The sequence below is a fragment of the Charadrius vociferus genome, unplaced genomic scaffold, assembly GCF_000708025.1.
Source record: "Charadrius vociferus isolate BGI_N301 unplaced genomic scaffold, ASM70802v2 scaffold158, whole genome shotgun sequence".
Lineage (NCBI taxonomy): Eukaryota > Metazoa > Chordata > Aves > Charadriiformes > Charadriidae > Charadrius > Charadrius vociferus.
Genome location: NW_009661372.1, coordinates 2,139,833 through 2,167,586, shown reverse-complemented (window position 1 = coordinate 2,167,586; position 27,754 = coordinate 2,139,833). Strand labels below are relative to the sequence as shown.

Sequence of the window (27,754 nt, the reverse complement as noted above, 5' to 3'; positions counted from 1 at the left end):
ATGTTTCACAAGGTACATCCCTTTATTATTGTAATCACAAAAACATGATTTTGTACAGGAATGTTTAAGTGAACATTAATCGATGCAATTAAATTTGTTTCATAAAGATCAGGTAAACGTACTACAGATCATTGTATTGTAAAGAACAAAAATATCAGCTTTCTGGCCTTGCAGTGCACGTTTTAGTGCAAGTATTAAGACACAATAGTGTTCAATTCAGCAATGTATTGCAGAACATCATGCCACAGTCCACTTCAAAGAGGGTCAGGACATGCAGCTTGTTAATAAAATGCTGTAGTATATAAAAAAAGCCACATGTTAATTCATAAAATATATAGTGGTTTATTTGGATGATTTTAAGTGATTTCACTGTGGAATTTAGCTTTATCCAGGACAAACATCCAGAGTGTCTTGTCATTTGGAATATTCTTCTTTTAGGCAATGGCTTTGGCTTCAGGTAGGAATGCCTCCCAGTATTTTATTAGCTTGAAGAGAAGGGAAAAACACTCATTATTAAGTACTAAATGTTGGAAAAGAGAACACATATACCTTCCTTCCTCTAGTGGTAAACTTGTCTCCACTGGACAAAGTAAGAACGTAGGTGCTTCATATTATCCATTCACATTATTACACAATGCAAGTAAAAAATACAAGTAATAAATATACAACTCTGCTCACAGCAACAGAGTTGTTACCACACATTGAACACAATGCTATAGAATACAGTTACACAGAATTTGTTTGCAAGCTCAGTTTGCTATTCTTACTTCTAAGGCTACAACTTTTTTTTTTTTTTAACTAAAAAAAGCCAGAGGTTTATATTCCTGGAATGAACAAAGGAAAGAGTCTAGACACTCTTTTAGGAGCACGGTTACTTCTGAGTCACTGGAAACTGTTTTACTGCTTTACAAGATTTAGAAATATTTTATACTTTTTAAAAAGAGTAATAAACATTTAAGTATTAAAGTGTCTTCAGTAAGTCTAAGTACATATTCATTACAATTTACCCCAATCTATAAGTGAAAGTATTAGTTCAGCTTCTGAAGAAAAGACCTTCCTCTTGTGCAAATAGCCCTAAGGGAGCTTCTCCCTTGCTTCCCTGAATTAGAGCTGTGCAAGGAAGCATAGCAATCCTTGGGAAACTGCAATCGCTATGTTATTCTCCAATATAGTACAGACTCGTAGTTCTTTATGTTTTAGAAACTGTTATACTTAAAGCCTGTCTTTTTTTAACTAACCTAAGATGGAATGTATTACATATTAACTTGTACAAAACTTAAATTTTATCTTACCTGCTGTTGTGTTTGCACTAACGACTCTAAGTACTTGATAATAACAGTTTTAAAGTCTTTCACTCGTTCCTTCTGTTAATAAATAAATTATGGCATATTAACCTCTTAACCGATTTTACTTGGAATGTCAATATTATCTAAAATAAAACTGTCATTTACTTGGACAAAATTATACGTGCCTCAAATCTTCCCACTTCCTTGCGAATGGTTTTGGAGATCTGTTCAAAATCTTTTTCCCCTTGCTGAACTTTTGTCTCCCACTGGCAAAGGAAAGACATGCAGAGATAAGACTTTGTGTTGTCCATTCAGTCTATCAGTATCTGAAGTTTTTTTAGTATATTAGAGATAGTCACTCAAAAGCTGAAAGGGACCTGTTTGGTTTTTTGGCACACTTAAGACGAAGTCTTAAAATAACATTTTGAAAGTAACAATTTGTATAATAGGATGTCATCAGATCAGTTACAACAATGGTATCTCTAAGGTAATGCTATCTGTAGATAAAATGTGAAAATATCTTAGTATTGCCATTAAGGAACACTTAGGAACATTTTTTTAAAGATACTTTAGAAAAGAAAAAGGATCTCTAAAGTTCTATCTGCTATTCCATTTATGAACACTGCTGTAAAAGGAATCTAAACCTGTAAGCTTTCTGTGACTACCTGTCCAATCAAGTGTGGAAGAGTCTCAAAAGTTAATTCCCTATACTTTCCCAATCCCAGAAGAGATGATTAAACCTTCATCTCTGCCTATGGTCAAGTGTATGATTATCGTATTTCCGTTGCAGATGACAAGCTATTAAGGACGTGTTTAAGCAACCCACAGCATGTGCTTTCTTACTCCGTGGGAACTGTTTTCAGAGAAAGCAGGAGCAGAAAATTTATTACAGGTAAGAAGAGCACAAAAGGAAAATTCTGAGAAAGTGATGTTGCCTATGGGGTTTTTCCATATTGGGAGTGTAGTGTTCATGTAACAATACATGACAGTAGGTTATGTTTCTCCTTAGTTTATGGGTAAAGACATCCCACTACACAATAAGAGATCATCATCAACTACATTACCTTATAACTGCTTTTACACACCTCTTAAATTGTAAAATTTAAGCTAGCTGTGTATATATACTCTAAAAAAAAGCTATCAGCCTCACACTTACAGAATCACAGAATGGTTAGGGTTGGAAGGGACCTCTGGAGATCATCTAGTCCAACCCCCAACTTCATAGCATGCAAGCTATCAGATATTTAAAATGCAACTGTATCTGTTCATCTCAACATATTAATTGAGTCACGGGAGCCAATACATCCAGTAACACTTATCTTCCTCAGAAAAAGGCAGTAGGGAGGCAACATACTTCAATATAGGATATTCCTGTTAGCAATCCAGTCGTGCTATTTATTCACAAAAGCATTTTGTGGTGCAGTGTCAAGTTACTATTGTGATATGAGATGAACATCATGTATGTTCCAATAAATATTTATATTTTTAGTTTATAATTATTCAGAATCCTCTTATTGCCTTTTCAGATATACATTGTGAAGCTATGGAATAAGTTATAATAGGATATCCTTCACTGAAGAACAGCCTGAAGAGTTATCTAATAACTGAAACATTACAAAACTCAGCCAAGGAAAAGGTAGGTTAATACTGCCTGTGCCTTCCTACCACAGCAAACAGGCTTCAGTGAAAGCCTCTGTAGGCCTAATGGATCCAACATCCCAGTTTCACCATCCCCAAATGCCAGGTCCTATATGAGTTACCACTGGATAATAGACTGCCATCTTATAGCTTCTGACAAGGAGAAGTTTCTCCTTATTCAATAAGGTATTTCTAGGACCATTCTTTGGCCTTTTATCTGCAAAAAGCAACTGAGCCATAGATGAAGCTTAAGCTATGTAGGCTTCCACTTTGCTATTTCTCTGCCAGAAAGACTACTATTACAGAATTCAGCAACTCTGAACATATTTCAATGGCAGCACTTTGATCAGCACATTCAAATTGTGGGTTTACTAACAACCTTCTCTAATCAACCAACAAAGGAGGAAAAATAAATCCTTCAGGAACAACGTAATTAATTCTTTTAATACTGGGACTGAGAAAAGATCACTGAGTATTTCCTACTACTTCCAATACTCAGGAATTATTTTTGACAAGGAGTTCCAGCTCACTTGTATTGTGGACGGATGGGTGACATCAAGAGAGGCAACCAGCAAGAGTGTGGTCACACAAGAGTGACACTAAGTTTTCCCAGTAAACAAAGGCCTTTTTAAGAAAAAGAAAGCCAAGTTGATGAGTAACTTCAACACCAGATGCAAAATGTATCGAAGGGCAGAAATAACAAAGCAGCATGAGGTTAGTGACCAATGAGGAAGCCAAACAAAGTGCGTAAGACAGCTTGAAATCTGCAATGATGTTCTCCCATTATTTAATGGGAGAATAGTGGTGCATAATTAGAATGCAGTAATGTTAAATAATTAAGTTGTCCTACCTCTTCAATTTCCTTAGTGAAGCATGACAGAAAAAGTGTATAAATTATGACACTTCAACATGTTAGATTTATTTTTACTGAAATTACACCATATATACATAAATATATATATGGGTAGATATACCGCATAATTAAGCAAAACATGGGAACAGTTCTCCATTAGTTGTCTTAGTTGGATTTTAGCTTTAGAAGCCAAGAGATGCTCCTCTGCCTACTCAAGTGATCTGTTAACAGTTAAAAGCATTATTTAACTTGTCCATGTTCCCCTCCTCCCATCTCCCAGACTCTGTAGAGACAGTATTAACTGCCTTACAGATCTTACAATGAGTAACAATTGCACACAGTTAATATTTTAAATAATTCTTTTAACAATTTCAGTAAATATGGAAAACAGAAAAATGAAAAAGTGATTTGTAAATAAAAATGGTATAAAGTAGTGCATTAATGCAGAATGAATGAGTTACTGCAGAAAGACTGACGTCCAAAATAATGTTTGATAACATTACCTCTTTTATCTCATCTTTAGCTTGCTGCAATTTATCAGGTTTGTTGGCAAGTTGGAGCTTTGCTTCAGCTTCACGTTTTTTTTGTAAAGTGACCTGAGCATCTTGCCACTTCTGCCAGCATTTCATTCGATGATCAAACACACCCTGTAAGGACAGACAAATTTATTTAACAACTGGAATTGTTAGAGCTACCTAAATTCCTAGCAGGAAAAGGTAATTCTGTATAAAATTGGAGTAAGTATACTCAAGTCACTCATTGTGACTACCACATCTTCTTGCATTTCATGTAACAGCATGCTTGCACAGCTCAATACCTTCCACAAATAACAGGATATTCAAAAAGCCTTTTCAAAGCAGACACCTTAGTGCCCCAAATCATTTTACATTCCTCATTCCATCCAAAAACTACCAAAAGAACCACTACAAAGTGCTCTATTATGCAAATACCTCTCTAAATGCAGATTCTAGCGAACTTTTCATGCATATGGATTACCTGCTTATCCAGCAATACATTTTTGTCAGCAATGGACTAAGGTAGCAGAATCAAAGTACACATATTAAAAAAAAAGAAAGAAAATAAAAAGAAAAATATGTACTCCCAACAACCTGGCAAGTTCAAAGATATTTCTGGAAAAAATTTGTAGACAACCTACCCATAGCAAAACCTAATTATGCTGTAGAGCATGACTTACACCAAAAATGAATATTTTCTTTAATGAGATGTAGATCCACGAACTGTATTTGTTTCTTATTTACAGAAACTATTGGCTATCTACCAAATATTGCTAAATTATGTCCTCAAAAATTTACGAGCATACTGTAAAAAGTAGTAACGTGAAAGAAACAAGTACAGTATTCTTAGACACAGTAGTGCATGGTGTCCCCAAATACTGTGCGCAACTAGTACTGCTTAAAGTAGATGATATTCACCATTTACATTTTTTCTGGATCTTATTAATCCATTCCCATTTTTTATCACAACCATTTTTATCATTGGAATAACTGATAGATGCATGCATTTTACTTAGCTAGAACTTCAAGCAGAAACTTAGTCTTAACTGTGTTACGATGTGTGCAAATGCACGCATTCAGTTACCCTAAATCTACAAGTTGAGTAATGTGACTTTAAACACAAAAATCAGTGGTTTTCCTAGTAGTACTTACTTTTACTGCAGCAATGAGACGAATGTAATCACCAAGCAGTTCTGAGAACACATAGAAATCAGCAAAAGCTTGTTCTTGATGCAATTGATCTATCTTCTCCTCAACTTCTGCAAGCTGAGACAAAGCTCTAGACAGAGCTGTGTGGTCCTCAGAGTTACCTAACATGGCAGCACTTTTAGCAAAGGCAGCTGTGTTAGCTGAAAGCTCTGAAATACAGAAGTAACGTTCAGTACAATGTAATTGATTTGCTATATTACTCTGCAGCATACATCAGTGGAGCAGAGACCTCTGCTCTATTTCAAACCTAACTTCACCAACTGAAAAACATAAGCTGTATTTCCTAAAGCTCATGATAAAATACACAAGGAGATCACAATGAAACCACATTTAGGAGAAAAACTTCTGCACACAAAAACAACCCTCTCAATCAGTAAGTATTTTGTTGAGCCTGTTAATGTCATGCCTACTCTGTCTGGCAAAATACGTGGAAAAAAATGTCACTTTGGTATTATCTAATTGCCTAGTTCAGAGAAAATGCAAGCCCACAAAACAAAAGCCAAGTCACCTACAGAGCATATTCAAAACAATTTTAACAGGTCTATAGCACAGTTGTTCCATGCAGTTGAGAATGGGAAAACAACCCAACTGTTTCACAAAACCACCACCCTTATAAGTGGAATTTATTTCTGTTGGACTAGTTTATTGACTAAAATACCTTTAATTGTGCATAGTGTAATGTATTGCCATATTCTGACAAGCCTTAAAATGAAAAAAAAAAAAACAACAACCACCAAACCCATATACCAGCATGGCTAGCATCTACGAAGGTAAAGTTTTAAGCTTACTTATTAACAAATACTAGGACAATTGACTAATCAAATCCCATGTAAGTCATCCTGTATGATGTTAAGTCCCGTGAAGAACCTTTGAACAAATGTTAATCCAAATTACTTCAGGATTAAAAGAGCACGTTTGTTTGCAACTCTGCTGCTTCTGAGCACCAGAAATATTTGTAGAAGCAAAATGTCTTCAGATATTTAAAACCATTAAAATTTAAGAACAACTTTTCAAAAAAATAAACACTTCTTCAAATCTATGAGCAGGTGTCAAATCAACAGTAAACAAACACTTTGATTTTCTATTACTTCTTAAAATACTCTTTAGTCTTGAAGACATCTGGCCAAAGATTTTTTTTTTTTACTACAAAGAGTTATTCCTGATAGAGTTATGAGAAAGCAACTTAGGACATTTTCACGTACTTTTGAAAGTGTAGAGCTGAAAGGTGACCTCATGTTTTAACATAACACAGTAATGTCAGAAGGCACATTTATGGTCTTCCTTGAACTACAAATCAAAGTTTGGTGTATTGTTTTTTTAAAATAATCTGATGGAAAGCAATCTTTGACAAAACAGTAGCACAGGTGATGAAAATTTAAACTTACAGGCTTTGCTTCTCTCTAAATAAGTAAACCAAAATCTGATATTCTGAAACTACTTATCTTTCCAGAAGAGTTTACCTTAACAGTAGCTTGGTGATGTATCATTATGTGGACAAAATTAAGAATAGTAAATTCCTGTTTAAGAGCTTAAACTCAGTTAACAGAGCAATACTGAACCAAAAGATGTTTAAATGGATTTATGCAGTCACTTTTTGTTCAGAAGGAAATGACTCTTGCCATGAGACCTAGAGATACATTTATGGATGTCTACTGTAGTAGAATCACTTGCTAAGTATGGTACTGAATCTCTGCAAGAAAAAAAATTATGCTAAATCAATATTGTAACTTCAGGAATGATAGATATTTTGGTTAAAATTAAGATTAAAAAAGGTATACAAAAATGCTACAGCAGTTTAAAGGGTACAATTAGAAGATTTCTGCATTGAGATGTACTGTATAACTCAATTAGTTAATTAGCTAAGACCTCTGACATACTAAGCTCTTGTTTCATCACCATTTCCTAAAGTTCTAAGCACTTCAGTTCATGGACCCGCATAAAAGTAAAGTTACCTTTTCTGTGGCAGACTAGTGCTTCAACACTGGCATGAAGTTTCCTAAGTTGCTGATCCAGATTCTCAAATTGCTGCTGTTTTTCTTCAAACCACTGACAAAAGATGAAAGAGTCAAGCATTACAAATTAGATTACCAACAACATTTCTGGTTTTAAAGAAGCAAATTATCCACATACTGCCAGGGTGGTCAACTAATACAGCTAAGAATTCAAGCCAATAACCAAATTAATAACCCATTTTCTACTTCTACAGCTTTAAAATGCAATTGTTGAGGCTCATTAATTCGTCTCATTATTCAAGCCGAAAAATCAGCTCTTACTGCATCCGATTCATTCATCTTGATTGTCATTTTGTTGACAGCGTCGGCAGCCTTGTTCACCATCCTCAATATTCCTGCTCCACTCAGAGCCTGGGTGTTAACCGCTCTAGGCAGCTGGAATTGAATGACAAATAAGGGCAAACAGACTGGTTAAAAGGATGGAGGTTTAACTGGGCACAAGGGGGAAAGAAAAGGATATAGTGTTTTCTTTACTCCTTTGTGTTTCAATATAGTGGAATCTAATTCCTCAGATTTACTACTTTTACATTCTCAAGAGGAAAACTTAAAAATATAGACTATTTACTTTTCTTCTACATCTTTACATTTAAATGGAACAAACAACCCACTTGTCCAAAGTTATTATGAACTAGCCAAAGGTCCTAACTAGCCACCCATACACACTACAGAGAACAAACTGCCACTACAGGAACAGAAAAGCTTGGACTTACAACAAATTAGACGAAAGAAATTCTGTAAAACACGTGATTGTAATGCAAGACTTTCACTGTGTGCTGATCATAAAAAGGTTGATGTCTTTTTGCTTTTCAATATAGGACAGATTTCAAAACCTACCTCAAGCATATCAACAGAACTGTGTATTTGCTTACTTCCTCAGGGGTAAGTTAACAAACTTCCAATTTAATTGATATTATTATTCAGGCTAGTCTGAATATGTCATACAAGGTGGCCCCTATGTCAGACAATTTACCCTTCATGTGATGTTTTGTCTGTCAGCAGCATTGACAAATCCACTGTAAGTTATCTGTCAATGATGCTTTTGTCAGTAGTGAGTTCTCTGTGACTTATTAGTATAACTAAGATATTGACACTGACCAAAAGACAGTTCAGTATTACAGGGTATCCACAATGCACATTTATAAAGGTGTATTATGTATCTTTAACAATATATTTAATAATGTGAAAGGTGCTAGATTGATAGCACGGGTGACTGAAGTCCTCTATTCATGAAACATCTAGCCTGGCCAGCAGCACTACTAGCATTTTAACATTATCCTACCAATACACCTCAAGCTGGACTGCAAGAGGCAAGAGAGCTGCTTACAAGACAGTTTAATTCTTGATCTCATGTAACAATCAGTAATATTAATTATGAAATTTCACCATTTATGACAAGTTTCACTCAGAACTTGACAGACCAACATGCTTAAGAAGTCACTGAACAGCAAACAGCTTTTGGTCACTACCACTCTTAAGTTGTATCAGAGGAAGAGGCACACCATTACCTAAGTAGCCTCTGCCATTCTGTCCCATGAAGGGTACAATCCAAAGTGATTTCATATGAATTTAGGGGATTAGGTCTCAACACAAAGAGTATATATTGCTTTGTAGGTTACCATATCTAGAAACAAATAGGAGAACTTGAAAGAACTTAAATACCTCAGAACTTTCCAAGAACTGTCTTAAATCTGGATCCTGTAACAAGGTTGGGTGTTTTACTGTTCGTTGTAGATACCTATGATTTTAAAAATTAAAATATTAGATAACAAAACAGATTTAATGTGCCTGACAGCATTGAAAAGTGTCCTTCATCTAAAGAATACATACAATGCAGCACATAACCTCCCTCATTATCTAATGGGGCTTGAACACTCTTCAAAAGTCACCTCTAAAGGGTCAGACAATAGTTCAGTCTCCATGCCCCTTCAATCCTTTGCCTCTCTGGTTCAAACCAACTGGGATTGTTTAGCCGGGAGAAAAAGAGGCTGAGGGGAGACCTTATCACTCTCTACAACTACGTGAAAGGAGGTTGTAGTGAGGTGGGGGTCACTCTCTTCTCCCAAGGAACAAGTGATAGAACAAGAGGAAATGGCCTCAAGTTGCGCCAGGGGAGGTTTAAATTGGATATTAGGAAAAATTTCTCCACAGAAGAAGTTGTCAAGCATTGGAACAGGCTGCCCAGGGCAGTGGTTGAGTTGCCATCCCTAGAGCTATTTAAAAGACGGGTAGACGTGGTGCTTAGAGACATGGTTTAGTGGTGGTTTTTGGCAGTGTTGGGTTGATGGTTGGACTTGATGATCTTAAAGATCCCTTCCAACCAAGGCAATTCTGTATTTATCCATTCTGTCACCCTCCTCCAACAAACTCTTTGGCTAAGTCCTATGCAGAGTTACAAGCTAGGACAACTAAGCTGTTGAAACTTTCACGAAGACTTACTCCAGTAAGGCTGCCACAAAACCTGGAACTTCTGACCAAAAGTAACTGCAACCCCATGCACTCCATACCACAACATAACACACCAAAGGTGTGGGGAGTGGTTTCTAACATACTTGTTTACACCAGAAACTCCTTAGGGTGGTACCTGCCATAACTATATGTTAGAGTGGTAAAATATTATGCTTCGTATTTTCAACTGCTGAGTGAAGTCCTCCTCCTCTAATAACAGCCAATTTATGCCAGAAAAAAAAAGAGGAGCTCGTTTCAACATTCTTGTACAGTGCAGTGAACGGGCTTTTTGTTACAGACAATTCTAGCTGACTTATTTTAGAATTACAGGAAATCTGGGAAAGCAAGCTGATTATGTTCTAGGTATGAATTATTTATTTGCTAGCTAGACTAAAGCCTGCAACCCATATTAGTTTTAAAGGACTCATCCACCCAACCCACCCCCCCAAAAAAAACCCAAACAAACCAACTCAATGCGACTCCTTCCCTTTGCATTTTTTCGTGTTTCTGCTTAGATCTAAAAACTGTTAATTTAACAAATATGGGTTGAAGAGAGACATTTCAACAGTATTCTTCCCCTAAAAACAGCTGCAAGTTTGTATTCTGCTAAAGAATGCCACAAGATTGTAATAACTGATTTTAACATTACATATTAATAGAAAATGTGATGTTTAAATGAACGGTTTATAGAAATCTAGTACCTCAAAAGATCACGGGAATATACGAAAGTATGTGATATTGCCAGTTAAGATGCAGTGACAGAATACTGTCAACAGCACAAGCTACTTTTTGCGAAGTTTTAGTTTTGCTCAAGCCTCAGTTGCGAAGTACTGGTCCAGGCCCGGTTACATTCATGAATTGCTTAGAAACTGTCCTAGAAAGTGATGTGAGCTGGGACTTTTAACTGAAAGTCTGAGTATGTTGATATTTTAAATGTAATTTATTTTTTCCACCCTCTATGGCCACCAGATCCTTATTTTCCTTCCTAAAGAAGCAAAGGGTTGCAGTGAAACTATTTTATACATTAGATTGCTCAACTTTTCCTTGCTTGTTCTACACTCAGTAGCACGTACAATCTGAATTTAATGTGGCAAGCTGCCAAAGATATTTTCCTTTAGAAACTTGCTGCTAGAGAATAGCCTTTACTCCAAGGGAGACTTCTAACATTTTCACTGGAGACAACTGGCAATGTGCTCGAGGACACTTGGCAGGCAGACTTGTAGTAAGCAAGTTCAGTATTCTGTATTTCAGTGATATTTCAGTGAACTCAACTAACAAAGTATATTGCTTTTCTGTCCACTTTCCCTATAGTTCTCAGTTCAAAAACACAGATTTCTCTGGTCTGACTTTCTGGGCAACATTAATATTTTTTCGACAGGTTTAGGCAAGAGCAAATATCTATGCCTCTAAATATCATTTGAACACCTTGGTAGGTAGATAACTTTTTGATTCTGAAAGGCAAAGACAGCTAAAGCTGGCATGATGAAAATGTTGCCCCTTGCCAGATAAGATATTTGTAGTCTTTCTGAAAAAAAACAAATGAAATATACTGTGAAGTCTTCCCAAAGTTGTCAAAAGTGCCAAGGAGTGCATTCCCCAGTATGGGAGGAGTGCTCAACATCCACTGGAAGTGGTACACTAGAGTAACTCCTTTAACAAATAAATGAAAAAGCAGCCCTTAAAGCATGCACACAAGCTTGTGAATTGAACCTTTTCTAATCCTACTTCCGTTGTTCAAGTAAACAACCAAAAGGGAAACTAGTCATCTCGATTACAGATACCTAAAGTTGTGTGGAAGCATCTGTTCATTTATCTAAGCCCAATTACTCTAATCCCAGCTGTTATTCTAAGTCTTCATATCTCACCACAACCTTTAGTATTAGACTTCTTGTATAACTAGAACACGTTTCACAGTTCCAGTCCAAGTGACAGAAGAACTTCAGTCATTTCTGGGTGCAATTTTAAGTGGCAAAATGTTAAGCTATATGCCAATTTTCAGTAACAGATAACTGAGACAGAACACCCTACCAGTATTTTGAGGTTCAAGTGTCATTTCAGATGTTCTTCTGTTACTTAGAAAATGGAAAGATATTAGCAATGGGATTCTGAAGGGATTTTTTTTTTTTGTTTAAGATTGGCTCTGGAGATCCAGAAGTTCAAAAGCTTCCTACGTTATCTGTTAGATAGGTCTTTCAACAAACAACCCCAAACCTTTGACTTTTGGTAATTTTCTAGTTTAACTGAAACTGTTATATGGTGTAGTATTCTCATATCATGCAATTGCATCACAGCAATGGGCATATTATAAAATGACACCAAAATTAAGGCTGTATACTTGTGTAAGTTCTACTAGTTACTTTCTAAAGGCTTTATTAGCCATGTCAAGAGGGGGAAATGATGTAGTGTATCAGTGACAGTACCCTTCCGCAGCAAAGATACTTGAACAATTTTAGTTGTATACCAGTGCTGGGTGACAGAGATCTGATATCTCTTATGCCAAAATTCATCTAGCCACATCAACGTACTGTAAGTCATCACAAGACTATTTTACTTTCAAGTGACTGAAGGTCTCTTTCACCCATCTCCCTGCCCAAGAGGTGTTTTTCTATGTAACAGATACACTGCTGCAGTGCCTTAATTCCTTAAGCCCAAAATGCCTAAGTAAACTGATAAAGTTTTACTTACTCAATTTCTGCAATCTCAATTTTAAGCACCAACCAGTTTGAAAAGATCTAGCTATAATCCTCCTATAAATAAGGCTACATTTCCTATTATTAATGGGAATTATTCCATTTCTACACAAAAATTTGGCTGCTGCATACAGCCTCCAGAATCCATCTAAGTATAAATGGCCTAGACACCAGTTAGAGCCCACGTAGTATATTACAAGTAATTCTGAGGCTAAACAAGTTTTAGTTAGATACATACATTACCTTTCTAGAGCTGCTCTTCTTTTCTCTACAAATTCAGTAGATGAAGAATCTTCCTTGCCTACTTTAACCTTGGTCATGCCTTTAAAGAAAATGGCATCATATTGATTTTATTTTATCATAAATCATTAACATAACCATGTGATTAGAAGATAAAGCTCACCTAGGTTTATGTATTTAAGTCAAATTACAATGAAAAACGCTACACAGGAACAGAAAACAACCCACATCAATACTCCATGCTGCATGGTTTTGTGGGAGCAGCTCCATGAAGTATGTAATTTCCTGTAATATATTGTGACTAAAGTTATACAAAACTCATTTAATTTGCATATATGAAGACAATATAAATGAAGGTCAGAGTCTTACTGGTCACTCACGTTCAGAAGAAGAAAACGGTTACCCAAATAAAGCAGAAAAGGAAAATAAATCTCAGGTTATAAGTCTATTAATTCGTAAGCTTATTACCAATAGTTTCATTCTATTATTTTTTTAAGCTCTAAAACTAAGAGGTTTTTAGTCAACTAAGGTAAACTAACCAGCTTTGAAAATTCTGAAGCATATGAACAGCTACAAACTGAATGGAGGATAAAATTAGCAGAATAAAATGTATGTAGCTTTACATCACTTCCTCTGCCCAAGTCATAAGTGGACAAAAAAATGGGAGAGGGGAGCCAGTTATTAATGTATCATGGTATGGGAAATATATCCCACCTCAGCAACAGAAGAACTCTAAAACTTTCAGACTGAGGTCAGTATTTTTCATGGTAAAGACCCAAACTCAGACAGTTTAGGAACCTGAGTCCTATCCAAAACACCATGAAACACTGAACTTTCATAATTATTCTTACTTCCTAAAACACAGGCAAGGTATATTATGATACAGTCCAAACATCTTATTTCTACCTGTAGTGTATTGCTGCTCTGTTAGTTCTATGCTTCTCCAGCTAAAAGTTCTGAGATTCTGAATATGTACTCTGTGACCTGCTGCATCAACAGTTCCCAAAGTTGTTCCTCACCCCACCTCCCTTCTGGCTTTAGAAGTTTCACACAGTAACCCATGGAGGATACAAGCAGCATCCTAACAGGAACAAGGAGGGACCCTTAACCTCTCAGTGAAGTCTTAGTTTTTCCCTTCTCTGTAACACGATGAAAATAAATCCAATCGGCATTTTATTCAAAGGTATACTACATAGCGTAACATAACTGTTAATCCACAAATTTATCTGCAAAATCGAATAGGTCTTTAAGTACAAGGATTAAAGTATTCAAACGAAGGTGAGGTAATTCACATGCCCCATCTTTTTGCATTAGAGTATTACTATTCATTAACATTTCACTGCAGAAAGCACAAAATGATGCAGTTTAACACAGAAGATCCTGCACATTTGATAACAACAGAAGTTCATAGGGAAAAAACTGAATATGTAATCAAATGACCAATATGAGGAATTCCTAACTTGTGATATTCACAGTTAGTTCTAGATATCATGACAGGTTTCTTTCTCTGCTAATATAAACCTACTTAAATGCAAGGGCAAAGGCAGTCTCTGTAGCCCAAGCACTCTAATCCTTCACAGGAAAGGATCCATGACTTAATAAGATTATTTTCTTAAGTAGAGAGGCAGTTTGGATGAATGACCAACTCTAGCTCACTACTGACTCAGTTTCATCCTGTTGTTCCACAGCCAGTAATTGACCACTTGAATTTGTGGCTAAGGTCTGAAATGCCAGCCCCTCCCACCCGTCACCAAAATAAAGTTGGAGCTTATAAATCCAGGCATTATCAACAGTGTAACACAATGAACAGACTAAGGAGTTTTCTACAATACACACTGCATATATGATATTTTGTATTAAGACTAAAAATAAACACGTGTGATGCAAACATAGTACGTCATCTTATTTTCAGCTGTTTTGCCAGTTCTCTGCTTTGAGATGCCTCATTTTGAATCAGTCTAGTATCCCTTCTTTTCTCCAGAATTAGAAATGTATGGACTGCATATTTTTGGACAGAACTAAATACGACCTGTGCACCGAAGTTCAAGTCTAAAGTGGGAATTTCATGCTTTTTGGAAAATGTCCTACAGAGTCTATGAGTTTTCCCAGCTTATCTGTAGCTTAACAAATTCTCTAGACAAGAATCTGAAGTGACAGCCAGTGCTTGCTTACACTGTGGTTAGTCCCAACATTTTACACACTTCCTGGTGTATCAGTATTTATGCTGGTTTTGTTCAAGTTGTACCTCAAATCCAGTCCAACCTTTGTCTTACAGATGAATTTGACTGTGATGCAAGCGATACATTTCCATGTAATTACACACTGTCATAAATGCCTTAAATGTTTTATCACCCAAAGGATGTGACTAGAAGCCTCATTCCACCTTTATAAGCCCTATTAGAATTTGTAATAAAACTTATTTTTGTTACTTGAAAAATTGGTTATTACAGAATTACAAAATTACAGAAGTATGCATTACTTTCAAGAACTACGAAAAATTCAGATCAAATTTTCAATCCTAGACTGAAAAATGCAGTGCTTTAGCACAGAATTAAAAGCATGATTTTCCCAAGCTTTCTGCTGCCTAGACCTACTCAGTCTGCCTATTTCTACTTCTAAGAAAAGTTGCTGCTCTGATTAACTTTACAGACTAACCTACCGAAAAAAACCCAGTCCTACCTACATATCAAAGAGCATTCTACAGTCCAGTCAACTTATTTATATAGGTAAGCCAAAAGACTTCAACAAGTTTCACTGCTTTAAATGTTTAGTTAATTTGAAAGAACCTCTACTACTCATAGTTCACAAAACTGAAGGTGCTTCAATGCATCAGGCATGCTTCTTTGTTTATGGAGAAAGGATCTGACCCTTCAAGGCATTCATGAAGACTAGCATCACTTGAAAGTGCTTTCTTAAATAGAACTTCGAAGAATTAACTAGAGGTTTTAGCATTCACCATGACCAAAAGAAACAAACTGAAGTATTAGAGAGGTGGAGTACATATGAAGCTCTGTATATTGCAGGCAACTGATAACAGCACAAGTTAAAAATAAACTTGCATTTAACATCTTTGTTTTGATAGACTAATCAGCTCTTGAAGAGCAACAGTGAAGAAAGAATGATAGTGAAGAAAGAATGGTCACATATTCAGACAAATGTCCTTCTTATTATCAATGTTGGCCTGAGTTAGGAAGAGACCAGTATATATCTTGCCAATTTCACCTGAACTTTTTAAAAATACAGAACAGGAAGAATATTTCATAGTTTGGACCACCTGATAAGCAGAAAAGTATTTATTTTACAAGCCCAATAGGTATTAAAATACTTTATTTGTATTACAGTACTTAAATGACACTTAAATTCAACCTTACAGGAATTATACTTACCTACGATACTTTTTTCTGGAGCTGGAGGCACAATGTAACCAATATGCATGTACTTTGTTGCTAATTTGCTGTGCAAGCCAAGGAAATCGCTGAATCTTCTTTTAACAGAGAATTCATTTTTGTGGAACATGGAAAGTGATGTCTTAAAAAAAAATAAATTGTTATGAATTACTGATCCATCTACTCCGATATGATACAAAGTTATCTGCAAATATTTGTTGCACCAGTTACCTTTGTTGTTACTCTGTATGCCATATAAGCATTCATGCCATCTCCTGTAAGAAAATTAAGATACTTATCCTAGGGCAAGTTATTTTAATCCCTCCACACACTTTTTGTTCCAAAATATACATTGAATAGCTTTCCACATAAATGCTAAAAACTTCCAAAAGATAACTGAATAAGAAATCATGCTAAAAGCTCAGAATAGTCTTCAAAGGATAAGACAGTCTACACTTACTAGGCTCAAGGAACTTACCAACTTTCTCCGGATCTGATACATTGATTTCTATATCAAACAAATCTCCATTTGCTTCCTCTTCAATCTAGGAAAAAGATATGCCATATTTAACAAGGTAATTTGCATTCATATTATGTACGGTTACAAGGATAAGGGTACAGAGGAAGGAGTAGGAAAAGGCAGTATGTTTGTATAATTAAAAATCCCTTCCAGACCCACCATCCAACGTTAAGCGAACATAATTTCTAACATTGATTGTCACTGCAACAAAGTTCATGTGGTTGATTTGGCAGTGTTACATTTACAGTTGGATTTGATGATCTTAAAGGTCTTTTCCAACCTAAATGATTCTATACTTTTATCATTTTACATTTAAGCCTTCCTGCAAAAGGTTTTATTATGGCAGCCTTTTCTCAGGACTTGTTGGCCTCAAAACTGTTAATAAATATTTATCTCAGGGATGTGTTCATTGTATCTCCTACAATGCTAGCAGATACTATGGTTCAAAAACCACTTTCATTTGCGATGTTTCTAAATGCTGCTAATCAAAGGACAGATATTCATTTTTATTAATGGCATCTGTGGCAGAAGAGCTTGGGAAGGGAAAAGTAACAGAGAAATTTCTGATACTTGCCTGAGCTCTAATCATGCAGAATTTTGTAATCTTTCATGAAATATACATAAGTTTGATAAAAACAGAGATCTTAAGAAACACCATGGCAGAAGGGACCGTGTACCATGGCTGAAGGGGGGGAAAATCAGACTAAAATGCTATCTTGTGGCATCTGGGGAAGCAGCTATCATCGAGTCACAGGCAAGTCTTGCTTGCAAATGCATTTAGCAAAGGCACTGTCTAGTAAGAGAACACTCCAGAACGAACAGCATTTTGCAAGGCCCAGGCTTTGAATGGAACAACAAATGTAAAGAGCAATGTTAAAAGTACCATTACCCTCAGCTGTTTGTTAGCATGCAGGATAACGCTAACAATTGCTTCCTCCATTTCCCCATTAACAGGTTCAGAAATCCAAGTTGAAACCTGTAACATCCTACTGAGAGGTATTATATGTCATTAACATTTCTCCTGTACCAAGCTCAGGGTTTGCTCCTACATACACTTTTATAACAGCTATTCTGAAGGAATGGAGCTTCTTACTCCTCACACTACAGCTGTCCAATATAATCACCTAAGTAATGAATTTTCACGGTATTTTCATAAGTCAAATTCACACTAAACTTTACATGCAAAATAAAAAGAGTAGGTTTTCTTTTCTTTTACATACTTCCCCTTAGCAAAGGATGATCCCGTGAGTCAATGCTTAGGAACTGTCATTTTCAAAGAAGAAAAAACTTCAAAAAACAAACAAGACATTTCCATAATTTAGAATTTTACTGTGTACCTCTTCTCTGGATTTGTCAAAAATCACAGGGGCTGTTATGCTTTTTGTTTCCATTCTGGGAGCTACTAATGTAGTAGGTGTTACAGGAGTGATTGCAGGAGTAGGTTCTGGTGAAAGTATTGGATCCCTCTCTGGACTGTCCAATGAAACTTCTTCTGTTGCTTCTAGACAAACAGTTTGAGTTAGCAAAGAAGTTTTTGTGCACTAGAGACAGATATGCATCACAAAGATAACAAACAAACACACTGAAAAATGACAATATACAAGTTTAATAAGATCATCTGTAAATAGCATCCATTTAAGTCAGATAATTTATTTCAATACATTGCTAAAACTAGATGTGATACTTGAGTTTGTAGTGCATAATGGGTTAAAATAAGATTAATATTGCAATTACTTTTTTTTTAACATACTGTTAGGTAAAGAGTGTTTTAAATTAGTCACAAGTGATAAGTTTTTGTAACCTTATCACAAGTGATAAGATTTATTTCTGCATGAGATATTGTGAAAACTAATTAAGTTTTTTTTACCACACAAGAAGCTCTTTTTCAGCACCTGTACCAATTTTAATTTTTGCTCTCTGAACAACAGCTGATTTAGTCATATAGGCTGATAACTGAGCAGACCAAGCCATGTGATAAATGAAGTTACCCAACCATAATACACCCCCGCCCCTGCCAAAAGCCCACAACCTGTAAAATAGAAATATTAGCAGGTGAGACATTCTGACTAGTAAAACTATCTTTAGTCTCTATTTATCTATCTTCAGTCTCTTTGGGGCTTAAAACAGTTCACTAGAAACTGAATACTTTCTTCAGACTGTAGACAGTTCATCTGTCTTTAAAGGGGATGCAAATCTCTGCTCTACAAATCCCACATGGTTTCCTCTACTAATTGGTTTTGACCACTGGCAAACTACACACTTCCTGGCTATAGAGAAGTTCCTGTTCTAGTTCAAATAATGAATGATGTGGTTCTTGCTAAATGTACATTTTCAAGAATTCTAGTTCCTTAAAAGATAACATTGACCACAAAATAGTCATTTGATACCAAAATTGACTTCCCAACTGATCTTGTCTTGTTACCAACTAGACTTCCTGTGCCAAGTACTTTACCAAGCAGGTAAAAAGACACTAAAACAGATCCACTCTGAGTTATACAAAGTTACCAAAAAGGTTTACTATGCAATTTGGAAAAAAAATGTGCTTCCAACTTCTGTCTATATGGACCCCTGAATTTTCAAAAGAAAATACGCCATCTCTCTTCCAAACTTTTTAATGCCTGGTGCATATGATGAATATTACTAGTCCTTACTCAATGGTTAACAAAAGAGGAGTTTTAAAGATCAGCTCTACTTTGAAATTTGAGAAAGTTATATTGTGTGTAAAAAAAGTCTCATTTTTGTCCCGCGTAGAATTGTTTGCATCTCTAGAAGAGCCTGTAATCTGCTATCAATGTAAAATAGAACTGGAAATAGCATCCAATGAACCATATTATTTATTGCTGCAAAAAGTAATATGATGATCTTTCATAATCAGTATATCAAAGCCACTCAGCTTTATCCCTGCTGCCACTTAGAGATATTCTGTTAGTCGAAAGTTTCCCATTCTTCTGTAACCCCTTTTTTGCCAATCCTTGATGTTTTGCCTACATGAACAAAACCATACTTTCTTATTTCAGAGACAAAAATTACAGTGTCCCTAAATTTTGTTTTATACTGAAGCTGAAAATATATTGAAAAACAAACTTCAAGGTCACTATGGCTTAACCTGGTTTGAGGCAGATGCCCATTCTGGCTTCAGGTTGACAAAGTTTGCTGTCATCACTTTGTTTTGCAGTACATCACTTAATTACCGAGCTTGGAAAGGACCTCTGCAGATCATCTAGTCTAACCCCTCTGCTCAAGCAGGGTCAGCTACAGCAGGCTGCTCTGGACCACGTCCAGATGGGTTTTGAACCTCTCCAGGGATGTAATCCACCTCCTCCTTGTAATCCACCTCCTCCTTGGACAACCTGTGCCAGTGCTTGACCACCCTCACTACTGAAAAAACAAACAAACAAACAAACAAACCCCAAAAGCCCCCCAAAAAAACCCAAACACAAAGTTTTTTTCTTATGTATTATCTGTATTTCAATTTGTGTCCACTGCTTTTTGTCCTGTCAGTGGGCAGCACTGAAGTCTGGCTCCCTCTTCTCCATCCCTCCCACCAGGTATTTATACACATAGTAGGACTCCTTCCAAGCCTCCTTCTCCACGGTGAACAGCCCCATCTCTCTGAGTCTCTACTCATATGTCGTACACATTATGCCCTTAATCATCTTCATGGCCCTGCACTGGACTCATTCCAGTCTGTCCATATGTCTTCTGTATTGGGTAGCTCAGACCTGGACTCAGCACTCCAGGTGTGGCTTCAGCAGGGCTGAGCAGAGGGGAATGATCACTTCCCTCAACTTGCTGGCAATGCTCTACCTAATTTCAAATTACATATTTACATAGTATTTTCAAACTAAACTTAAAAGCAAGCACCTTTTTATGTCCTTCATTTTTAATATTGTCATGGTTTTGGGCCAGATTTGCCACTCAGATGGAACAACAGATGCTCTCCCCTACCTCTCTTCAGAGAGAAGCAAGAGAGAGACGCTTACGAGTTCGGAATAACTGAAGTACTTTAATGAAATATTATGACAGTCACGTCACCAGCTGACACGGGGGCAGTCCCAGGCTGGACTCAGTGACAGAGGGGAACTGGATTCCAGATCTGGAATCAGGATCAGGATCAGAGGCAGAGTCCTCCTCAGACGCCGGCCACTGAAGAAAGAGGGCTGACCCTTTGATCCCTCAGCTTTTATACTGAGCATGAGGCAGATGGGATGGAATACCCTGTGGGTCAGTTTTGGGTCACCTCTCCTGTCCGCTCCTCCCCACGGATGCGACCCCGCTACGTTTTTCTGCTTCCAACCCTCCAATGGGGCAAATAACGAAGTTAGCTGCCCTTGGCTGTTATAGCAATAAGTATAAACAAGAGCCTCTCTGCATACCATGCCTGGGCATCAACTATAAATGTAGGTCTTATCACCCTGAGAGCAAACATTGTCTGCACTATATGCTGTTAATTTCAGTAGTTAGAATGGGCCCAGCTAAGAAGCAAAGTTACTGAACAAAATTGGTCCTGTTTTACCTCAAACCAGGACAAATATGAAAAAAGATTATGTAAAAGCTTTATTTGAAAATATTTATTTTCCTACCATTGTTTTATGCTTACTGCTAAATCTTTCCAAAGAATCCTGCTGATGCTTCCTGCCCTCAAATGCCACAGGAAGGGTACTGCATCTTAATCCAATAAAGAACTTTAATTCAAAACCTCACATCAGGTGGGAAGTCTTGCTGAGGCAATTACAAAAAAAAAAGCTTTTAGATTGGTAGAACAACAACATTTAAACATGGAAAAGAGGTAGTTCTCTCCTTTGGTGGCTAACAGCCTTCAACATATATGTTATACAGATGACTATTTCACAGAAACATTTCTAAGAAAAAATTTTATGTACCCATGTAACATAATATGATATATATATATTAGGATATAATATAAATATATATTAAAAAAAAATAAAGCCATTCCACTTCAATTCTTCCCTTTCCTACCACCAGCTATAGTCCAGCACGTGTGTTTGGGAAACAAACCATTAATCACAACTAAGTTCTTCCCTGTACCTTCAAATTTTAGACAGGCTTATAAAACAAGTCATGAAACAATTCAAAGCACACAGATTTCTCACTTTCATCAGATGAGAAAACATTCTTGTTACTGTAAAAGTATGACTAAATGAAAAAAGCGTGAATTCAATGTAACAAACCAGCGCTGCTATCAGATGCAACAGAAGCACACTCCTTCCCAGCACTTTTTTTTTTCAGACTTTTATCCACACATCCATTAGTATAATGAATGACCTAGCTTTGTGTATCACATGAACTCCAACCAGGATTAGCCCCCTGCTACTGTTCAGCAGATAGCTGAAGATACTGCTAAGCTGGTGCATTATTTCTGTAAAAGAGAAAGCAGCAAGAACAAGCAGCTGGAAAGGCAAGGTTTCCTTTCAGCAAGACCAACGACATCAGACTTCATTCACACCAGTATTTCTAAAGCTGTGTAACCCTAAGTTGGTTGGGCATGAGCAGATTTTCAGAGGTGCTGCTTACTAGCCCTTCTTTGCTATTTTCCTGGAGGAACTTACCCAGCGAAAATAGTATTTGTTTGTCTGACAGCTGCAGGTCAGTTCTTTTAGGAAGAAAAAAGGAGAATTTATGCCATCCTCCCTCCCGTTACCTCTCATTCCCAAGTCTGCATGCATCCTGGACATTATGTAAATCTACAAGAGTGAAACGGAAAAGATAGTGGAAAGGGATGATGGTACAGAGCAGGACAGAGACAAGGATGTTGTACTTTTTGTTTCAAACAAAAGGATTGAGAGATTCTGAAGGGGAAAAGTATTAAGTTCATAGAGAAACAGCAGGCTATCACACTTCCCAGCTATTTTTTCCCCTCAGAAAAGCAGTCTTTGAGTGGAACATCAGCTAAAGATCTACTTCCCAAGAAATAGATTTATTCTGATGAACTCTGGCACTTAATGCTTCTTACATACATTGAAAGAATGTACAAGCAATCAGATGACATGGTCTAAATTAAAAAGTTTCATTGGCAATTCTTCTCTTTGTGGGTTGCTTTTTTTCATGGAAAGATGAATTTGGTAGGTCTCAGAGTAGAAACTACGGCACTTTCAGAAACATTTGCTTGAGTTATTAATTTTAGGTTTTCCCCTGAAAACTTAGGAATTGGGTTGTGGTTTGGGGTGGTAGTGTTTTGGTTTTTTAAATATTCTGTATTAGTATTTGCATGAAAAATGGAATCTGGATGTCCTGCTTTCCTGGGAAGTTCTCAAAAGCATAAGCTCTTCTTGCATAAAAAGAGGCAACTGCTCTGCCCAACTTTTAGGAGGAAAATAACAAGATCCGATGTTCACATCAGCTATGGTAGTTATCAGCACATATTAAGCACTTCTACGCATAAATACTTGCTTTACAATCCATTAACAGTCTTTGTTATGGATCACTGTCAAGATGATTACCTCCACAAGAACATGAAAGTATCTCATCCTGCTGCAGAAGACAAATATTTATGCTTAATTAACATTCTACAACCAACTACACCAAGTTTCTACCCGCACTGAAGCATGGGGCTCAATCTTAGCATTAGACAGCTCTTGTTTCTTTACTTTTCACCACCAGCATTTGTCAAACACCAGCTTAGAAACTGCAAATTTGCAATTCCTCACTAGCAGCTCACTTCAGCTGAGTAATTTATTTTTACTGGTCACACTTCTAAATGTCAGACCTCTAACATTCTGACGTGGCTTGAGTGTTTAAATTGGCCTATTATCTTTGAAAGTTTACTCAGGTGATTACATAAATATGGAAGCAAACTGAATGAGAAACTGTTGTCCAGAACCGAGGACAAGTTATTGAAAAAAAGGCTTCTCCAGGTATAGCAATATTTATTTCAGAGACAGATATCCTAACAAAACTGAGTGTGAGAACTATGACACCTAAGTCATGGCCCATGACTCTTACTGTTATATCAGGAGTACTAAAATAATCTTAATGAGAACAGAAATAGTTTTAACAGAACAGTCATCCACTAATAAGGCCGCCTTCTGACTTCAAAACTATAGGTTCACATGTTTTCATGCGTTTGTTTCTTGCAGAAAAGACCTAGAACTGAACAACCACCTTCTCCAAAGCAACAAGGCATCCACACTGAACTCTTCTGATCAGACACACCGCATGACAACAGCCTGACAGGCAACATCAGCTAGAAGCTTTTGCTGTTCACCTGGGCCTAAAGCACGTCTTCTCTGGTCTGCAGAACTAGCATCTCCTTTTCTGCATCAGCTCCCAGGAAAAAAGCCTAAGACAAACCTATCACAACCTGAAGAAAACCAAAATAAAAACCCAATAAAAACAAATATCAGACCCCTCCCCAAAGCATTGACTTTCCCTCAGGACACAGTAGCTAGATACTTGCATAAAATGATCTATTCCCAAACACTTTTCAGAGCTGAAAAAAAACTTATACAAACCCAAATGAAAATAAAAAGTAATCTTTTACCAGACTGGGGAGAGGAAAATTTATAACTTTTCATTTTTGCGAAAATGGTGACAGAATACTGATACAACTTCACAGACCTACTCATCATCTATGACTACTAGAGGCAGAAGGCACAGACAGCTAAGTCCTGGCACAGGCAGTCCACAGCATGTTTCTGCAGCTATACACAGATCTTTAGGCCTACATTTTGGAAGACTAATTCATTATCTAGTTCTTCACTCTACAGCAGAAGCTTATGGACAGCCAGGTTTTAAGACGCACCCCAAAGTCCCTCAAGATACTCTCAATACTACCCAATTTGGAGCACTGATCATTATGGTCTCCACACGCAAAAGCTCTACAAGGTAAGATAAAGTAATTCTGTTTTGGCCAAATAATCAGCACACTGACTTTTATTCTAAGGGTGAAAGTGCTTAAGTGGGTTTAGCAAGACAGTTTGCTTTTTTACAGAACCAAGAACCACAATGCTAATGAATGCAGCAGCAAAATTTACGGCTCTCCAATGACAGCTGGAAAACTCATTTTCTTCCACCTTTGAAACCCAGTTTTAATAGTTCAGCCAAAGCACTTATGACTCACCAGAGACAAGGTAATGAATATCTAAAACATTTTATTGCACATACTATCCTGTAGCTGCTGCAGAAACACAATAGCAAAGAGGTTCTAAGTATTGCCAAAAAAAGCCTAAAAAATTCCCAGGTTCTGAACTGCATTAAAACAGTACTGGAAATCATATAATTTGTTCTTCCTCACCTCCTTTTTTATTAGGATGCATTATTAGATGGAATAATGAAAAAGATTTATCAAGCCTACAACAGCTAGAGAGGCATACCATCACTTTTTTTTTTTTTTATAAATAAGTTTGCAAAACTAGAATTGTTTATGCCCCTGAAGTGTCAAAGTCCCTCCTTTCAGGAGCCACCCATAGGATTTAGTTTACATGGATTTTATAGTGTCTAATAATTCAATATGAAGGAACAACACAAGTTATAAAGCTGTGAAACTTCATACTCTTTCTCTCCAGTTATGTATTCCTATAAGCTGTGCCATGATAGGTTTCTTTGGAATTCAACATGTTGAAGAAGAAAACCCAGTCACACTTACTTGTAAATTAGGTCCTGCTTTCATAGAAAGCCAGGCTTAGGCAATCATGCTGAAAGTAAGAAAACTGGTATCTGGTGGACTTCTCACATTGTTTCTATTCATTGCAAATCAGTATCAGAAAGTTAATCAGATGGATTAACATCATTGTCTAGCAAAACAGTCCTAAGAAAGAAACAGTTATACTTCTGAGTGCACAGCACTGGAATGCAAATTACAGGTCGTTTTTGAGAACGCCTATGCTGACAGTGATACAAAGACAGAAGTTCATCACTAGAGCAGAACTGTATTACACAAAGTTCCTGCTTAGAACAGGATACTGTGAAAGATATATTCTGTCTTAAGTTCCATAAATCACTTTTGTTTTTTTCCCCTGTTTGAAAGTTTGTACTAGCCTTACTCTGTACATAAATCGACCTTTTAAAGACCAGTCTTAGTTGTATTAGACATGCAGTATGTCAGATGCTTTCAGTTCAGTGCTGCATGCATTCAAGAGAACGTATTCTGTAGCAAAACTCAAACTCATTAAATCAGTTCTGTATGTTTTCCTCACAGCATTCATTTCAGTTGAAACAATCTGGCTGCTAACATTTGTTCCTTCTGTCTGGTTCTCCTCAATATTTACTCCAGCCACCTTTTTTCTTAATATCATCCAAAGGAGAATTGGCTTTCCTAAAATATCCATTCCAGATGGCTCTACGGTTATAAAAAGCTGGCTTTATATACTGAAGCTAAATAACTAAAGTACTAGTACTAGAAAGCTTAATTGCTAAAGCACTACTGGTCTTTATAAGTCATAAGATCAGGTAATATAAATACAAAAGAAGTAAGATTACCCCTCTATTCTTTATTCTCTTTTTCTCTTAAAACACTTTCAGAGAGTTAGTAAACTAGTCAATACATTCTAACAGTGTAATGAGCAAATATAAGTTCAAATATATGCAACTACAAATTGAGTAAGTTCAGAAAAAAATGTAACAGGCATGTGTATGCATGTGTCTATATAAAACAGCCTAGAACTAAAGGCTATAAAGTTTCTTTGTGAATGATTACATCAGAGAATCAATGAAGATGAGATGAGGACTGTTTTCAAAGCAGCCAACTAACTCGCTCAACATGTAGTAATAGGAAGATTGTAGTAGTTTGTATTGAGAAGCAGTATTCAGAGTCATCTTCGATGACATAATATATATATAACATACATAATACATACATAATATACTCCACATACTCGTACATAATATACTCCAAATATTACATCTCCTTTCTTGAAAAGTTAATGCTCCTACACCTGTAATTGACAGCAACCACAACCCAGGCTAGGACAGTCGAAAACCAACACCAATGCAACCAATTAGTAAAACATTAGAAATGTGTTGTCTATGAACTGATTACTTATCAGAACTTTCACACATCTTTCTCCAAAACTTGCAGTACTGTCAGCTATCAGAGACAGAATCATGTGCTAGTGAAATGACAAGACTGGTCCCATATGCCAGTTTGTTACCTTTTCATTATAACAAAAGAAGAGTCTTAACAAAAAAGGAAATCCCTCCAGCTTGATACAATCTGAATTATCTTTCTTTATAATTGGAAAAAAGACTGGGACAGCTTATGTATGCTTATTAAGTAGAAAACAAGGACACAACTTAAGTCATGTTTTTACAGACAAACAGATGTGAATATTGTCAATTACATAATGATAAATACTATTATTATGGTCAGGAGAACACATTACTAACCAGCTAACACTGCCACACTATGCACTGACAGTACACACCACTGAGAAACTCAGATTTAGTAAACAAACTTAACTAACGTTACAAAGTACCACAAGAAAAAACATGGACATGATTGTCAAACTGCTTAAAAGGTTTTAACCCTCCTTTCCAGAAAAGCAAGTTTCTTTCAGTCCAAGAAGAGCAAAAGAGTTTATGCAGACACATCAGGAGAAAAGAGCAATTACCAGCAAAAAGGTCTTCTCTGTCATCATCTAGCATGATTTCTGCCGGCTTTGGACCATTGGAGTTTGTGCTGAGGTCTTCTGCAGGAAGACTTGCTGGCTCTGGAGATGAAGGACTTGACTGTTTAAAAAAAATTTTTTAAAAAAGTAGTTAAATAATTAGCAGAGAACCAGTTGCCATGTGTCAGTATGTAAGAATTATTGCAACAAACATTCTTTCATTGCAAAGAAACAAGGCGAGATGTACAAAAAGGAAACCCTGTCAGCTATTTCCATTTCCTACTCCGAGCATGGTAACAATAAACAAAGGATATGAGCTAGTCAACAGCTCTTTTCATTTCTTTGTCAGAGAGAAAAACAGTCACCCATTTCCTCAGGTTTAATTAACATGAAAC

The 27,754-nt window shown here is 36.6% G+C and overlaps 1 protein-coding gene across 1 annotated transcript; it reads right to left on the bottom strand.

Moving 5' to 3' along the window:
* Positions 1-27,476, bottom strand: SNX2 (sorting nexin 2). The gene is made up of 14 exons (XM_009893796.1): positions 27,363-27,476; positions 18,132-18,295; positions 16,753-16,819; positions 16,506-16,549; positions 16,275-16,416; positions 12,892-12,970; positions 9,173-9,248; positions 7,775-7,888; positions 7,454-7,547; positions 5,445-5,650; positions 4,281-4,424; positions 1,472-1,552; positions 1,293-1,364; positions 1-485 (listed from the first exon to the last, which is right to left on the bottom strand). Exons 1-14 carry the CDS (start codon positions 27,394-27,396, stop codon positions 435-437), a joined length of 1,368 nt encoding a protein of 455 aa, XP_009892098.1. The 5' UTR covers positions 27,397-27,476; the 3' UTR covers positions 1-434.
* Positions 27,477-27,754: the final 278 nt, after the last annotated feature.

Excerpts from the sequence above, each read along its gene's own strand:
- SNX2 (XM_009893796.1), bottom strand. The coding sequence starts at position 27,396 with ATGCTAGATGATGACAGAGAAGACCTTTTTGCTG. Across the intron at positions 16,550-16,752 it reads ATCAGATCCGGAGAAAGTTG|GAGATGGCATGAATGCTTAT; the intron begins GTAAGTTCCTTG and ends ATTTTCTTACAG. Across the intron at positions 5,651-7,453 it reads ACTAGTCTGCCACAGAAAAG|AGCTTTCAGCTAACACAGCT; the intron begins GTAACTTTACTT and ends TCTGTATTTCAG.